General features: G+C 39.9%; 2 protein-coding genes across 3 annotated transcripts; both read left to right on the top strand.

The window, feature by feature from the left end:
• The first annotated feature begins 3,791 nt into the window (after positions 1-3,791).
• On the top strand, positions 3,792-6,023 carry rgs1 (regulator of G protein signaling 1). Of its 2 annotated transcripts, none has more exons than XM_037787894.1 (4): positions 3,792-4,022; positions 4,229-4,313; positions 4,393-4,559; positions 5,605-6,023. In XM_037787894.1, exons 1-4 carry the CDS (start codon positions 3,990-3,992, stop codon positions 5,779-5,781), a joined length of 462 nt encoding a protein of 153 aa, XP_037643822.1. In that variant the 5' UTR covers positions 3,792-3,989; the 3' UTR covers positions 5,782-6,023. The 2 variants fall into 2 exon arrangements, with proteins under 2 accessions (XP_037643822.1, XP_037643821.1); XM_037787893.1 differs by having other exon boundaries at positions 3,805-3,922; positions 4,234-4,313.
• Positions 6,024-11,046: 5,023 nt separating this feature from the next.
• Positions 11,047-12,809, top strand: LOC119497826 (regulator of G-protein signaling 13-like). The gene is made up of 5 exons (XM_037786233.1): positions 11,047-11,220; positions 11,342-11,398; positions 11,494-11,555; positions 11,641-11,807; positions 11,922-12,809. The coding sequence occupies exons 1-5, from the start codon at positions 11,153-11,155 to the stop codon at positions 12,105-12,107; spliced, it is 540 nt and encodes a 179-aa protein (XP_037642161.1). The 5' UTR covers positions 11,047-11,152; the 3' UTR covers positions 12,108-12,809.
• Positions 12,810-16,665: the final 3,856 nt, after the last annotated feature.

Genomic DNA, 16,665 nt, shown 5'->3' with positions numbered 1-16,665 from the left:
TCGAGAGAAAGAGATGAGACACTTTCTAATTAAATCAAAGGCATGCTTACTGATTTACTTTCAGGGGTTCGAAATCTAATTTAAGTAGATTCTTTTCAGTTACATCTGCACTCTGTATCAACCACCACCCACCCTGCAGAGGAAGGGTTGTAAATGATCGAATGAATGAAGCAAGCAGGACCAGCAGTGAAGAGAAACACAAAGATTCAATGCTGTCAATTGCAGAAGAAAGGTGGAAACATGATGCCATTGTAAATTAGAGATAAGAGGCCTGGAGAGGACTAGAGTGCCTCCCGGTGTATGGTGAAAAAATTGCAGTTTTGTATGAAATGCATTGCTGTTTCACTGGTGAGACTCTGCTGATTTCATTGTAGATGTGTGTATGAAAGAAAAATCAATGCTCTTTTACAAAATGAGCCTTTTCAGGGTTGTTCGGAGTCCCTTTTGTCCTTGGATGGTAACGCTGACCGCTCAGAATTATACTTTGGGATTTAAGAACATGAAAGGTTGAATCCCAACAAGACAGAACATCTCAGTAGTGAGCGCACAAAGACGACACTCCCCACTTCGGTCCTCATATCTCTCCCGGCGGTGCCTTTTTTGAAAAACAAATTCTTCGACCCGGAGCGTCCACACTCATGCAAATAGGGGCAGCCTGGGTGTTTTCCATCACCTGTTGTGATTTACATTCTCGGGTTTGTTTGGTCCCATCACATCTCCACCAACAGTGGCCAGGAAGGTCAGGACAGGTTACATATACTAGTGATGGTATATGCACTACGATTCACAGTTCACATGCACCCAACAGACCCAAGGGAGCGGAGGACAGTCCTCCACGTATAGCTCATGACTGAGTGATGATATTCTCTGCTGCTGTGAAGTGGCAAATCAGAAATATCTCTCCTGTGTTGATCTATTTCAAATCCCAGGAATATGTAATCATACAGAACGTCTATCCTCGTATAAACATTAGGCAAAATGTGCTGAGGGAAAAGTAAAGTCTGCTTCATCTTAGTAAAGACTATTACATCCAAATCAAACACCCATTGGTGGAAGTTTAAAAAATACACAATAGACCCTGTGAACTGCTGACTCAGTTGCAGCAATCACACTATACTGAGAATATGTGGAGTTAAAGCTTCATTGAATTCTTTACTTGATGTTTTTAGTTGTTATGTTAGCAGCATGACTCTATCAGCTGATTAGACTGTTGTTAGGCTATTCATTTACATTTCTAACTCTGATATATTACAAATTCAGAATTCTTTACAGTTTGATTTTAATTTGGTCCAAAACTGGTTTCATAACAACACACTTGCATTGAATAAAAAGAAGTCCTTATGGCATGGTGTTTGGTACGCGACATAATCGTTCACATTACTTGGATTTGCATATTAATTTTGTTGATGGGTCACCCCTTGAGAAAGTTGATTCATTAAAATACCTTGGATTTTGGATTGACCATGAACTCTCCTTTAAGCCCCATATTGATTTTATTATAAAACAAACATATGGTACGTGTTGTTTTAGAGGGGAAATAGAGCAGCGTGTGTGAAAATGAGGAACGTGGAGCATCTTGTGAAGTATACTTTCGTATAGGTTTCACAAATAACCTTGAAAGGATTGTGCAAGAAACTGCATTTATTCCGAAGAAAGAACCACACGGACCGGGGGGGAAATTGCGTCTTTTGTGGAGGAGGAAATTACTTTATTCTTGTAATATTACAAGTTTGTTTCCAAATATCTTGGACTTTGGATTGACCATGAACTCTCCTTTAAGCCCCATATTGATTTTATTATAAAACGAACATATGGTACGTGTTGTTTAAGAGGGGAAATAGAGCAGCGTGTGTGAAAATGAGGAACGTGGAGCATTGTCTGAGTTCACTTTATCGCTCCATTAATTGTTTTACTTTTGAAGTCAGAAAAAGAATAATTTCACAGTTGATACTACCTATTATTGATTATGCTGATATTGTCTATCAAAACACCTCTGACACTAATCTTAGGCCCCTTAATGTTGTATATAATTCTCTTTGTAGATTTGTCTTGAGGTATCCTTATAGAACTCACCATTGTTCCATGTATGAATCACTTAATTGGTTGCAGCTGAAATCTAGAAGGCAATCTCACTGGGTTCAGTTTATTTTAATTGTCCTTCCTATTTGAAACAGTTTATGGTTCCATGTAGATCTTCATATTCACTCAGATATATGCAACAGCCCTTTTTCTTTGTCCCAAGAATTTTCAAAGAAGTTGGACGCAGGTCATTCCAATACAAAGCTCCATCAGACTGGAATAATCTTTCTCTTTTTCTGAGATCTATTACCTCTTTCCGTTGCTTCAGGACATCTTTATTTTCTCATCTTAAAACAACTTGTTCATGTTTTTAATTTGTGTGTACTTATGATCCTCAGTTTATTTGTGCTACATACAATCTGAAGACAAACTGTTGCAATTGTTCTTTATGCGGATGTAATTGATTTAAATATGGTCATTGTATCACATTTTTCTTGTATAATAGCAGAGGGCTGGGGGTCTGGGTGGGAGATGGTGAGCAAGCTGTCTGTATCTATGTATTTGCAGTGTATGTTTTCTATGTAACGCTGTTTTGTCTGTATGCGTTTTTTGTATTTGTGTCTATAGGATAGGTTATCTATTAGTTGTTGTTTTTTTACCCTATTCACCTGTATGAAATTTTACAATACATATCGTCAAGGCCAATCTCCACTTCAGCAGCACTTACATCCACCAAACTTTCCATTTCCATTCCTATTTATATTCTGAAGGTCTTTACAGAGGGGTTCATTCATATATCATTCATACCCTGATTTATAGAACATTTTGTTCCTAACAACATGGCGCAAATGCATCTTTTATATTTTCTGATATATTTTGTTATTTTGTGATAAAAAAAGAGAAACCTTTGACATGTCAACAAAAATGAAACAAGAATTTTGAGCCTGGCTTTGTCCAATCCTTCAGATTCTCCGGAAATGTATGCAAATTAACACATTTAATAAGATAATGCCTCATTTGCATATTTAAACATAACATTTCAGAAAACTTGTAATACAAAACATTATTTTCTTTATGTAAGTAATCAACTGGGGAAGTTTCATGGTGATACCTGTTAAGTTTTTTTTTTTTTTTCACCCTATTCACCTGTAGTGTCTCCCCTCTCCCTCAGATTTGCACCCGAGGTTGACTAATCTACGAACATGCAAAACTTTTGTCCAAATTAAAAACTCTCTGCCAGCGATCAACTGAAGTATAGACACATTAATAAATCAGTGCTTGTTCATGCTTTTGCCACCTCAATGAATAAGGAACACTGCAGATATGCAAACGGCGGGATGACGAGAGTTTTCCTTAATAGTGAATTTGTTTATGGCTATTTGTTTATGGTCAGGATCTTTCCCCCCGGAGCTTCCTGACCATTGCTCATTGCTTTAGTTAAATCTTTATTCTGAATTTGACATTACTCCACCACAGCAGGCAATTATGTTACAATATTCCTGACTATACTCATAAATATATAGATCCTGCTGATGAATAAAAAGTATTCTGTAATCTAGAATTAACTGGTTTAAATAATCTTAATTCAGATCATTTATATATAGATTTAATCTCATATTGTCACTATGGCGACCACTGTTTTGGACAACAGGTGCGGTCAGCTTAAATCACAGCCGAGCTCGAGGTGCGATGGACACGGAAGGATGCCCCGTCTCTCCAAGCAACAACACTTTGCATACCGATTTCCATATATTCCATCCATGTTGGGTCAGGTCAGGGGGGGTTCATTCAGATTTGTCCAGTCACTTGACTCCTTCATTTCCAAACAATCACAACCCCATCTTCAGTGTGGCGGGATCTTATCTCTGTCTCCCTACGTAGAGGACGAGGAGATGGCGATAAAGTGAGTTACTGCACATTTGATTATTGGGCCTTTGCCATTTTCAGCAGTCGTCAAGTTTACAGCAGCCATGTGGAAAATACCGAGGAGGTTTTCACTCTCTGTAAGTCTCACTTTGCATTGTACCTTTATTTCTGAAGGGGGCTTGTAGTGATGTGAGTTTGCTGTCAGGTGTCAAAGTCGTCTTAAAAACACAACACATACTGTAAATGCTCAATAACTTGACCTGCCAGCGTGGTTTGCAGGTGCTATGTGCTGTGGAGTCCACAGATAACTGGGCTAGTGATAGATCTCGATGCTCTTTTCAAGGGTAGATTGTGTTGCTTTCCCAAGGATCCACTGGGGGATGTTGAGACTTGGAGCGAGTCTGTGGACAAAGTCCTCAGTTGTAAAGGTGAGAGTCTCTTCCGATATGTGCATATATCTGATTGTATATATTTGCTACCTGCTTAAATGTCATCTGTGATTTCCAGCCGGACAGATAGCTTTCCGGGAGTTCCTGAAGTCTGAGTACAGCGAGGAGAACATACTGTTTTGGCTCGCCTGTGAGGACTATAAAAAAATCAAGACGGTGCCGGAGATGATCTCTTCTGCCAACAGGATCTACTCAGAGTTTGTCCAAACAGAAGCGCCCAGACAGGTAAACCACTGGCACACATTTTATTAGGAATTCAAATTGCAAAAATGCACCAAAAGGGTCATTGATTATATTCTAAATTTAGCAGACCTGTAGTGATATAGTGACTGCTAAAAAGCTGTGTATTTGTGTGTTTTACGGTAGCAAAACTTTACCTTAAATGGATAGTTCTGGTGTTTTGAAGTGGGGTTATATGAGGTACTTATCCATAGTCAGTGTATTACTTACAGTAGATAACGGTCGGCACGCCCCAGCTTGGAGAAACAGACAGGAGTCACAGAACAGAAGCAAAGCAATGTACTGCTGTGGACAGGGACGTCAGCAAACTGTATTTTAGCCACTTCAAAAAAAAAAAATCGGTTTAAGTGTACGCTATATTTAGAATATTTTCACCAGCTTACAGCTATACAGTCTATGTTTCCGACAAGGAACTGAAGCCGTCATCTATGCTCTCGCCAAAGCAACCAGACTCCATGGGCACAAACAGTAATTTTACTTTTTTTTGTGCACGGGAGTTGCTGATCTACCGCTGCCTGGATCGGTTTGTTTTTTGTGTGACCTTGGTTAGTTCGGATTCACCAAAATAAAGTAAAGGTAAAATTACAGTTTTTTTCAATGGAGTCTGGTGGCTTTGGCGAACACATAGAAGACCTCGGTTCCCCGTCGAAAACGCTGTCTGGTGACAAGGTAAAGCATTGAAAATATTCTAAATATAGCGTACACTTAAACTGATATTGATTTTTATAGGTGGGCCTTTCTTTTAGGTGTCTAAAATATGTTTTGCTGACGTCCCCGTCCACAGTAGTACATTGGTTTACTTCTGTGCGGCAACTCTTGTCTGTTTCTCCAAACTGGGGGCGTCCCGGCCATCATCTACTGTAGGTAATACACTGACTATGGATAAGTACCTCATACAACCCCACTTCAAAACATCCGAACTGTCCCTTTAAGTGCACACAAGTTGTTTCCCCCCTGAACATGATAGTGAATGATGATGAAAATAGTCGCTGTAAGACGCCCTCTGGGCAATAATATTGTTTGATTCCAGATCAACATAGATTGCGGTACCAGAGAAAACATAACGAGGAACATCTCCAAGCCTTCCCTGACTTCGTTTGATTCGGCACAGAAGCTCGTCTACAGTCTGATGGCCAGGGATTGCTACCCGCGCTTCCTAAAATCTGACATCTATCAGGGACTCCTGAGGAGAACTGATTCAAGGTGACTGTTTTAAAACTGACAGCCTCTCAGTCGAAGGCTCGCCAAATCCTCTCTCCAGCCTGGATCTGCTGTAGCGCTCCTCTTTGATTTCAGCGTAGATAAACGGGTTTACGGCCATACAATCCAGATCCCAAGTCTAGCAGAAATAGCTTTTTCTCAACCTGTGTGATTCAGTAGACAGTTAACAGCTCAAGAGAATTTGTGGCTTGTATTATACTTTTATCTCTTTAATCATGTTAAGGTAAAAAAAAAAAAAAAAAAGTCTTTAAAGAGATTGTGCACATAATTCTTTTATGATTATCTCTCCTTCGCCCCATGAGGTTCATAATAAAAAATAATTCCTTTTTTGTAAAGTATTATCGACACTTAATTGATTATGCAAATAGAAATCCTAATATGCTCTGAGAAATTCAACTTTCACATGCAAATAAATATGTGAGTGTATTGTTAATGTCTCGGTTTGGTGTTTTCTTATCTTAAAAACGAAATGTATTCAGCTGACATTTGGGTGTGGTCCTTTTTGAATGTAATGCAAATCACCTTCGTTGTTGTCATAGGAGACCTGTCTGTACACGGTAATACAGTCATTGGTTAAAAAATACACCAGGTGGCAACAGAGCAGCATCATCCGGTAAACAAGAAGACACAAAAAAAGAAGAAAAGAGGAAACATTTCCTCCCTCTCTTTGTGTGGTGTGTTTCTGCAACAACTCAGCTGCAGTTAAAAGTTTGTACATTGTGAGGAGGGACTGTTTGAATCAATCATGTCTTAAGTTAAACCACAGAGGTGGCGTGGGCGGGAGGGCACTTTCGGTGGCAATGCAGTTGGAGTTCATTCATCATGAAAAAGTATCTGAGAGGATTCAAATCACAACTTTGGATCTGATGAATTGGGAAAATCCTCTCAAACTAAGCTCATTGTACTTTATGTAAATCTCCCTTCAAAGGATGATTAGTGTACGGTGTGCCATGTAGAGTTTTAGACACTCGTCGCCATTTTATCAGTTGTTTTTTTTTGCCTTGTCATGTCTAGCTAGGACATGGTGGACTTTATGATCGTCTATGTAAAAAACATGCAAATACAAAGGAGCACAACAGCGCCGGGCTCCCACATGTAGACGTTCATATCCACAAGAGAGAGTGAACTCAGGACTTTTATAATTATATAATGCTACAGTTACATTTGTTCCCTTTTGTATGACCTTAACGTCTTTACTGTCTGAAGTTTTTTTTATGTTTGGAAAGTGGAAGTAGGCACAGTGTGGTTTCTCCATGTGACTGCAGGTTGTGTTGCTGGCATTAAACGTACGTGGGGAGGGGGGGATTTATTTTAAGAGGTGTTTTTGTATATAACACGCTGTAGGTTGTGCAGACAGCCACACCACAACTTCCTCTAGTTTGGACAGCGCTGGTTGCGCCTCTTTGTGGGAGAAGGGTTAAGTTCGTACTGTACAAAAAGATCCCGTTTGACAAACCACATGTTTAATCTGCACTCGTTATTATGAAGCAACGTTTAGCCCAGAAAAAAAAAACTGCAGTAGATATTGCTTGCAGGAAGAGAAGAAGACATAAATGTGACAGAAACTGAGCATAGTTCATAACTCTCAGAGTGACGGCAGTTGACGGAGGAAACTCACAGACGGGTGCTGCAACCGATAAAGAGAGCGTCTGAGATAACAGTTAATGTCACCACAGCAAGCCATCAACAGCTGCCTTCTAACGCGGAACACTTCCTGTCGAGCAAACGAACATCATCATCATAGACAATGTGACAAAAAATTGTCCACATATTACCTGTGGTTCAAAAGCAAAGTTTACTTCAACACTTTACTTGGTACATTTTGAGGTTATACTGTATGTCACAACACTTATCAAGCTTGCATAGCTTATTAACCAAACAAGCTATAGCTTATAGCTTTACTAAGATGTGTTTCAGAGGTCATGATCATGTATATATGTATATATATACTGTATATATTTGTCTTAACGCCACTAATGTCTTTAACGCATTAACGCAACTTTCGATTTTTAGGTTGTAGCGGGCTCAGTTTTAATACTATAGTGAAGATCCTGACATCATATGAAACTAGAAAGGAATCTATTGGTATGCATGTCATACTAGCTTGTTGTGACGGAGACTAAATAACGCTCCAAACTTACCCTACATTTTGGCGAGGAAAAACTGGCATGGCCATTTTCAAAGGGGTCCCTTGACCTCTGACCTCAAGATATGTGAATGAAAATGGGTTCTATGGGTACCCACGAGTATCCCCTTTACAGACATGACCACTTTATGATAATCACATGCAGTTTGGGGCAAGTCATAGTCAAGTCTGGGGCTTTTATTGTGAAAGGTAAGAACAGAAGGAGTGGATCTGGTGTGCGCTGCCTTTGTCAAGGTTGAAAGGAGTCAAGGCGCGGTCAGACTTCCATTTTATACAAGCGAAGGGAAGACAAAACATTCACTTCCGGTTGCAAAACAAATTTTCATCTTTGGATACATGTGGAGTTGAACTTTAAGGCGAATATCGCCCCGGCAGGCGATGGTCACTCACCTGCATTTGGACTACGGAGCCTCCGTGTTGTTGTTTCATAAATATAGGTGCAACTTAACCCGTTCCGCACAACGTACAAAATATTTGATCTTAATATTTGCGTTCTATGTGAAAGTACTCATGACAAAATATTGAAATATTTTATAATAATATTGAAAAAATATGTGTGCAAAGGCCTTTAAACTACCAATAGAGGGTGCCAGTGTTTGTGATGTGTTTGTATCAAGATGTGGACGGATTAGAACTGAAGTTCTCATATTTCTCGTGAAAGACATATCTCAGGATCAAGCGTATTTCTTCAAATTTAGATTTTGGTGGTCAGAGGTCAAAGGTCAAGCTCACTGTAACCTCACAAAACATGTTTGGCCATAAAAATTTGTAAACTAATTATGGCAATTTCACACAAAAACGTCTAACAGGATAAAATGATGAAGTGAGGACATTTTGGACAGACTATAAACTGCAACTTGACTAGTTGGCGGAGCCATACAACCACAATGCGGTGATTCTAGTTTTAAACATAAAGTTGTCATAAAAAACAGCATCAATTTCCTCCTAAAAAGTTCTGACCAGTGTCGTAATGCTGACATCATTGGCACTGACCTATAGAAGAAAGGGTAGGAACTGGAAAATGGGCTGATCATGTTCTCTTTTAAAAGCTCTCTCAAAATCCAGAGGAATGCCCAGATGAGAGGTGAAAGCTTTGTTTTGTTACAACTTCCTTTCAACATAACAGGAAGTGAATAAAACTGTCTTCAGTGACACACACAGCTCACAACACTTAGGAAGAATGAAAGGTGTTTTCCTCAATGATGTTGACAAACTGGTTCGATCGAGATCTAGCCGGCTGTAAGCCACAGAGATCATATTTTACCAATATGACATATCACACTCTCTGTGTCTAGAATGGAAACGCTAGGGGGGCTTGGTGCATCCCACATAACCACAGTGTCCCTGGTTTGGTTCCGGCGGGCAATTTGTGTTTCGTATCATCCCCCTCTGTGTTTCCCCCCATTATTTCCTGTCTGCCTCCACTGTCAAAGATCAACTAATGGCAAGAAGCTATAAAGTGGAACCAAAGACAGTCTTAAAGTTATGTAACAAGTCATTAGCAGAGAGAGGATGTTCAAATCGACCCAAAGCAAAACTAAACTTTTTTGCAGATTGGCACTAAATGTTTGAGGCTATGTTTCTGTCAGAGACAAAACAAGATATGAGAGAGGCCGAAATACAAGCTTCTAAGAACCGCATGATGAAGGGATAACTGATGTTTAGAAACTCAGACGCTGAGGTTATACTGGAGCAACAAACATGGATATTAAACATAATCTGTACCAACAATACAGCCATTTCTAGACGGGTTTGGTGAGCTGAGAGATTTATGAAACCAAAGACATTGAGTTTAATTTGATTGCGCCATTAAGCTGGGCATACACTGTACGATGTCAGCCCGTTTCTGGCCTGAATTTTGAGCCGCACGACTCATTTTAGAGTCGGACCGGATTAAACTCCTTCTGACCTCCTGTAGTAAAACGTAGCTAGTTTACCTCTAAAATGGACAAGTCATACTGTCCACATCTTCCTTGCCACTTGAGAGTCCATATACGCCGGCGCCTCTTTCTTTTTTTAGACATTTCAGCAGATCAAGGCAGCACGTTTCTGCCTTGTTAGCATTGTGACCCGTACAGACCTCTGCTAACAAACAAACTTTACCTGCCTCGGAGCTTTCAAACAAATATTTAACTGTCAACAGCAGGGACGGTCCGCAGGGGCAGACGGGCCGTGAATTTTTTTCTATTTCACACGTACAGTGTGAGCACTCAGGTCGTGAATGACGATCGGACCGTACAGTCAAATCGAGGCAATTTTATTTGTACAGCCTAAAATCACAAATTTGCATCAGGGGGCTTTACAATCTGTAAAGGATACGACACCCTCTGTCCTTTACAGTGCGACCCTCTCATCGGATAAGGAAAAACTCCCTTCCCTTTTAACAGGGAAAAAATAAAAAATGGAAGAAACCATAGGAAGAGCAACAGAGGAGGGATCCCCCTTCCAGGATGGACAGACGTGCAATAGATGTCTTGTGTACAGAATAACAACATAATGAAAATACAACTTATGACAACAATTAATACATATAATGCATACAGTGTGAGCACATAAATCATGAGCTTTGGCATTTCATCGCAAACGATCCACTCGTAGAGTAGCAATTATACAACAACATTTCTAAAATCGTACAGCTCAACTGAGACTAACTTTTGCTGAACGGGATAAAGGTAAATGCTAAAACATCGGGTATCAGTAGCAAAAGAGGAAAAGGGTAGTTAACCGACTGATGGTCACACCAGGCCGAGTAAGGCTGTAGCAGCAAAACCCCTCAGTGTATTGAATTGAGTGAGGATGCATTTTATTGTTTATGAGTTGAACTTTTCATTAAGGGAAGATTGTTTCCAAAACGTGATAAAGGGGCCTCGTGGCCAGGCTGGAACAGAGAATAAAGCATTTGCCTATCTGCTGCTGAATTTTTCCACTGCCCAATTTGCATCCCCAGACTTGAAAACAAACAGGTATTGATGCAGGTCCAAGTACAGTACACACACACAGACAGCAGTCGCAGTCCGCGTAGGTTTGCGTCATCCCCAACTTCCTCTTTTTCTGCGGTTAGTTCAGCATGATGTTGTGACGCTACTCACCAACCTCATTTCAGACTTCTGCTGTACATATATACAGTCGACACTGAGCGGATTCATCAAACAGACACAGTTGCATCCGTGGAGCCAAACACACGATCACCAACGTACAGAGCATTTTTGCCATGCCGAGTCTGGTCGCATCCCCACTGACGGAGCTGCACCTCAACATGGACACTGATAACAAGAAGAGGTAAATATTTTATCTCAACTGATGCGCTGTATCTTCTTTTTTCTGTCATTGCTGATCAGCACTTTAGTATAAGAAGAACATGTTGGTAACATAAGGCTTGTCGGTTTGTTTGGTTCACCAGGGGAGGAAACCTGAAGTCTCGGCTGAGTAGATCATCTCAAGCCTCTACCGCTGAGGGGTAAGTGAAGAAAACTTCTCCACCGGGAGAAAAACATCTTAAATGTTAGCGTACTTGTTGCACATGTGAGTGACCGTTCACCCCTGTTGTTGCAGGCTTTGTTTCGAGGAGATGTCCGAGTGGTCACATTCACTAGAGAGACTTCTATCATCCAAATGTAAGTCACGTATAGTCCCATAGTCAAGATTCACTATCGGTATTCTTCCTCAATGCTTGACTAACTAACTGCTCATTCTGTTTAGATGGCATCCAGGTATTCCAGGCCTTCTTGAAGTCAGAGTTCAGCGATGAAAACATTGAGTTTTGGCTGGTGTGTGAGACCTATAAGAAGATGAAATGTTCCATCATGATATTCTCCAAGGCCAAAAAGATCTTCAAACGCCACATCCAAGCTAAGGCTCCGAGAGAGGTGAGCACAGACGTTTTTATAACGCAGACAGATTTACAGTTCTTTTTCATACCACCCCCTGCTGCTACTTTTTCTTTTTCTTTATCATCCTCATTATTTTCCCTCTGCTTCCAGATCAACATTGATCACAAGACCAGAGAGCTGATCAGACGGAACATGAAGAGGCCCACCACGGTGTGCTTCAGCGATGCCCAGAGGATCGTCTACGGGCTAATGGAGAGGGATTCTTATCCGCGTTTCCTCAAGTCTGACATTTATCAGGCTCTGCTGGACTCCACATCAGAATCAGCGCTGACGTAAAGAAAACAGATACCAGAGACATTATGTTTGTAGAAGCTGTACTGTTGAAGCTGAGCCCCATACTGGACTACTTGAGAGACTCTATGGTGTTTGTTTGCTTGTACTGGAAACACTGGTGGTGATCCCTTTTCAACACATTCATTCTGAGTTGGAGAAGACATGCTTTGGGGTTGGCCACGGCCACATAATTGATTGTCTTAGAGAGGAGAAGTCAGCTCTGTCGTAAAAAAGCTGACGAGTGGCCAAAAAAACAGTCGTTTATTAGCAGATGCTGCGATAGCCGCTGTAAAGCAAAGGGCTTCCCAGAGACGCCTCGTGAAAATGCGAGGGACTTTCTGTGCGAGACGCCAGGAAGTGTATGTGGTGCAAACGACACGCTCCACCCAAGATGCAAGTGCACGAGCTGGAATCTACATTTGCACACCATCTTAAGTTTATTGTCATCTCACTAAAGCAATAGAGAAGTATGCCGTCTAGATGTGGATTTTTATGCACAGTGTTAAAATTACATGAAATGTTTTACATTCTGACGTCAGTGTCAGTCACACTGAAATCACTGATATGTTACAACTATAATAATTTGTAATAAGCTAAATGTTGTGTCATAATCGTCCACAGTCTGTGAGAACGTTATGTGAATGTGAATATTAAGGTGGATTTGTAAATATTTAATAAAAGATATGCTTTATAATTTTAAACGTACAGTGCCGCAATGACTAAAATGTGTTCTTATCAGGTAAACAGACATCAAGCTTTAGATACACATCGCCTCAAGAAGCCACAGAGCCACTTAGTCATCACTTCATTCATTCATTCATTCATTCAGTTTTCGTTCATTCATATACTTACTCATAGTTAGAATATCTACTGCCGAGTGGGTTTTATGAGTTTAGAAATGTCAACAGCAGCGCACCAGAATTGTTCCTCATGTTCTCTCTGCCATACTGAACAAACGTGTTCTTAAAGGAATAGTTGAACAATTTGGGAAATATGCTGATTTGTATTCTTGTTGAGAGTCTATGAGAGGATTGAAAGTGAAGAAGTGAAGAATAAGGGGAAAGTTAAAGTTACATCTCCTCTCTCATACAATTCCCGAGCCTCCGGCTCTGTGACTACTTCACTCAGAGCAGCTGTCAATCACAGCTGTCAATTATGTCGTCTCATCCCCTTGTTATAGCATCAAATATCTAATTAAAACCACACTTATCAGAAAAATTAACACTTGAACAGACATCAGCGTGATAAGAACTACCTAAAATGACAAAAAACATCTTTGGGAAAAATTTATTTGACATATACATTTGACCCTTGTCCCAGGAGGGGGCGGGATTTATGACCTATACTGCAGCCACATGGATTCACTTTTTGGGAGTTGTCATGATGCCCATCTTTATACAGTCTATGGTCTGTATGGTCAATATGAAGCTACAGCCAGTTAGCTTAGCTTAGCATAAAGACTGGAAACAGCTAGCCTGGCTCTGTCCAAAGGTTAAAGGTCCCATATTGTAAAAAAGGAGATTTTCATGTCTTTTTTATATTATAAAGCAGGTTTAAAGTGCTTTATAAATACTGTTAAACTATCAAAACACTCAATATATGGAGAAATACAGCCCGTATTCAGAAAATGTGCATTTGCAAAAAGCTGTCAGGATTTCTGTCCATTTGTGATGTCACAAATCTACAATATATAGATCATTACACGTTTTTTTATACATAAACATTCTAAACGTGTCCCAGTTTATTTCCTGTTGCAGTGTATGTGAATGACATCAGCTGACAGGAAGTAAACATGGACCCAAGCTGTTGCCTAGCAACGCAATTCTGTTGAAATGCACTAAAACGGAGTGTTTCAGACAGAGAGTAAATACTGGTATATTCAGACAGACAGTGTAAGGAAAATAAAGTTTTTTTTGAACATTACAGCATGTAAACATGTTCTATTAGACACACAAAGTACAAGTATGAACCTGAAAATGAGCACGATATGGGATCTTTAACTCTCAGCAAGAAAGTGAATAAGCTTATTTCCTAAAATGTCAAATCATTCCTTTAACAATTAACATACTTTTCCCCCCTTAAACCGCCTATTTTTTGGAAAAATTATTTCATTGCACATTCTCTGACACCACTATTATGTACTTTGTATTTTGCATCAGCTTGTCTTTGGTCCTGATCAAAACTATTTACTGTAAGTTTACAAAGAGTGAAACAACATTCAGTTAAACTGAAGTATTTTAAGATGTCTTGTACGTCGTTTCTCTCACATTTCCCCAAAAATTCCGCTTTGCACATTTGGTGTGTTTGACCACCATATCCACCGTACCGTTATCTAAATAAAGTTCTGTGGATTTAAACTGTGTCTGGCTGCACAGCATTAGATTCTAATGTGGATCAGTGAGGTTTGAAGGGTTAACAACTAGGACCGCAGTGTCGCATAATGCTCCCAACGACGCAGCACCTTACATCACATGTGTCATTGACCTTTGATGCTTTTGAATGTGTTTCAGGTACTTTCTACAGTTCATTCAGCCTTTTTTTTTTTTTTTTACCATTCAGTCTTTCATTTATCAGTATAGCAATCAGAATTTATCCTTATAAATTAATCTTGATAGAGCAGTACGTTTTAAAACTGAAACTGCATTTATATATATATATATTTTTAAAAAATTTACCAAAAGGGAAGTTTATGAGTGGGAACCAATCAAGTATCACTCTCTTAAAGGTTACAGGAATAATAGGGAGAAGTGTTAAGACCAAACTGCTCTACCACATCCTCTTTTACTCTCACACACATGGCGTTGGCGCGAGCACACACACTGAGGCAGGTGAACATAGACAAGTAATAATCCCTCTGAAACTCTTTTGTGCTTTTAGAGAGCAATAGACATCAAATTGTCTGTATAAAAGCAATCAATTCATGTTTTTGCCAAAACGGCTTTCAGCATGATGAGAATATCCTTTTTATTTCTCACACAGGTCGTTAGCTGTTTTTTCACACAGACGCAGCTGAGGTGTTAAACTGACTGCCTAACTAGTCATCATTTCCTTATTTGCAATGCTCTGCTTATTAGTAACAAGTTGATCCTACGAGAGATTAGTCATATGACTCGCAAAACGGGGTCACATCTGAGACACAGGATGTGCGACTTGTCACGCACTGTATGACATGCATCCACAAGTTGCTATGTATATGAAACCTTGAGGATATCCACTACAGATACCACTCAGTGAATGAGACCATAGCTTTAGCTGCCATGTGTGTCATGAGACAGAAGTCATCCTCTTGGACCCACGTGGTCTGTATACAGGAAGGATATAGCCTACTATACTGGATGACTGTGTGATGTTACTCAACCAGTTCAACAAAGGAGGCTTTGTTTCAAGTCTATTACAGAGGCAGGTTAAAAATGTTCCAGTGGGGAAGTTTTCAACCAGATAAAATCTGCTTCAGTCAGACATGAGGTTAAAAAAATTCCACTAGTGATAGCCTATAACCAGTTAGATCATCATAAAATGAAAACAGAGTAATTTCTGGCATTTGAAGACATGAAACTAAGTCTACAGCCATGCTACCTGCTCTGTGAGGATGTACCTTGGTGCTTTGAGTAAAATGTTAACACCAATGATGTTTAGCAGATATAATGTTTATATGGTCACCATTTAATGTATTGCTAATTAGCACTTAACACAAAATAAGGCTGATGTGAATGTCATTGGTTTTGTAGGTGTTTGATCATAAACCAAAGTATTCAATAAATTAAAATTTTGACCTGATGGTGGATAAAAAGTTGAGGAATCACCAAAGTTATTACAATTCATCCTGCGAGGGACGTGAATGTCTGTACCAAATTTCATGACAACCCATACTTTAGAGGCTTCATCCTCTGGGGACCATGAATGTCGTTGAAATGTTATGGCAAATCCATCAAGTAGCTGTTGGGATATTTCAGTCTGGACCAAAGTGATGGACCGACCAACACTGACATCCTTAGAGTCAAGTGGGCTACCTCCGGGGTCTGAGAAGTGAAGCCAATGCTGATGTGTCTTAAATTTGCATTCTTTCTAATAGCCAGCAGGGGGCGACTCCTGAAGTCTGATTGTATAGAAGTCTATGAGAACATGACCCTACTTCTCACTTGATTTATTACCTCAGTAAACACTGTAAACATCAGTTTATGATCTCAATCGTTAGTTTCAAGTCTTCTTCAATACAGCATGATGTTCATTTAGTAAATTATGGTCCCATTTAGAGTCAAATAGACCATAAAGCAGGGGATGCTTTAGGGCGTGGCTACCTTGTGAAAGACAGGTCGCCACCACGGCATTGTCCGGTCTGGGAGTTGTCCATGTTTTCGTCCTACAACTTTAACCCTTTCACAGTGTGTTTTCAGTTCATGAAAGTTAATTTGTAAAGATGTCTTATTCAGCGTTCGGTTGTACTCAGCTTCACCCTCTTGTGTCACTTCTGGTTGCATATAACCAAGATGGCGACAGCCAAAATGTCAAACTCGAGGCTTCAAAACCATAGTCCACAAAGCAATGGGTGACGTCACGGTGA

This window comes from Sebastes umbrosus, chromosome 12 (assembly GCF_015220745.1).
Source record: "Sebastes umbrosus isolate fSebUmb1 chromosome 12, fSebUmb1.pri, whole genome shotgun sequence".
Classification (NCBI taxonomy): domain Eukaryota; kingdom Metazoa; phylum Chordata; class Actinopteri; order Perciformes; family Sebastidae; genus Sebastes; species Sebastes umbrosus.
The sequence above is the reverse complement of the archived record's forward strand: the minus strand, read 5'-3'. Positions and strand labels throughout refer to the sequence as shown.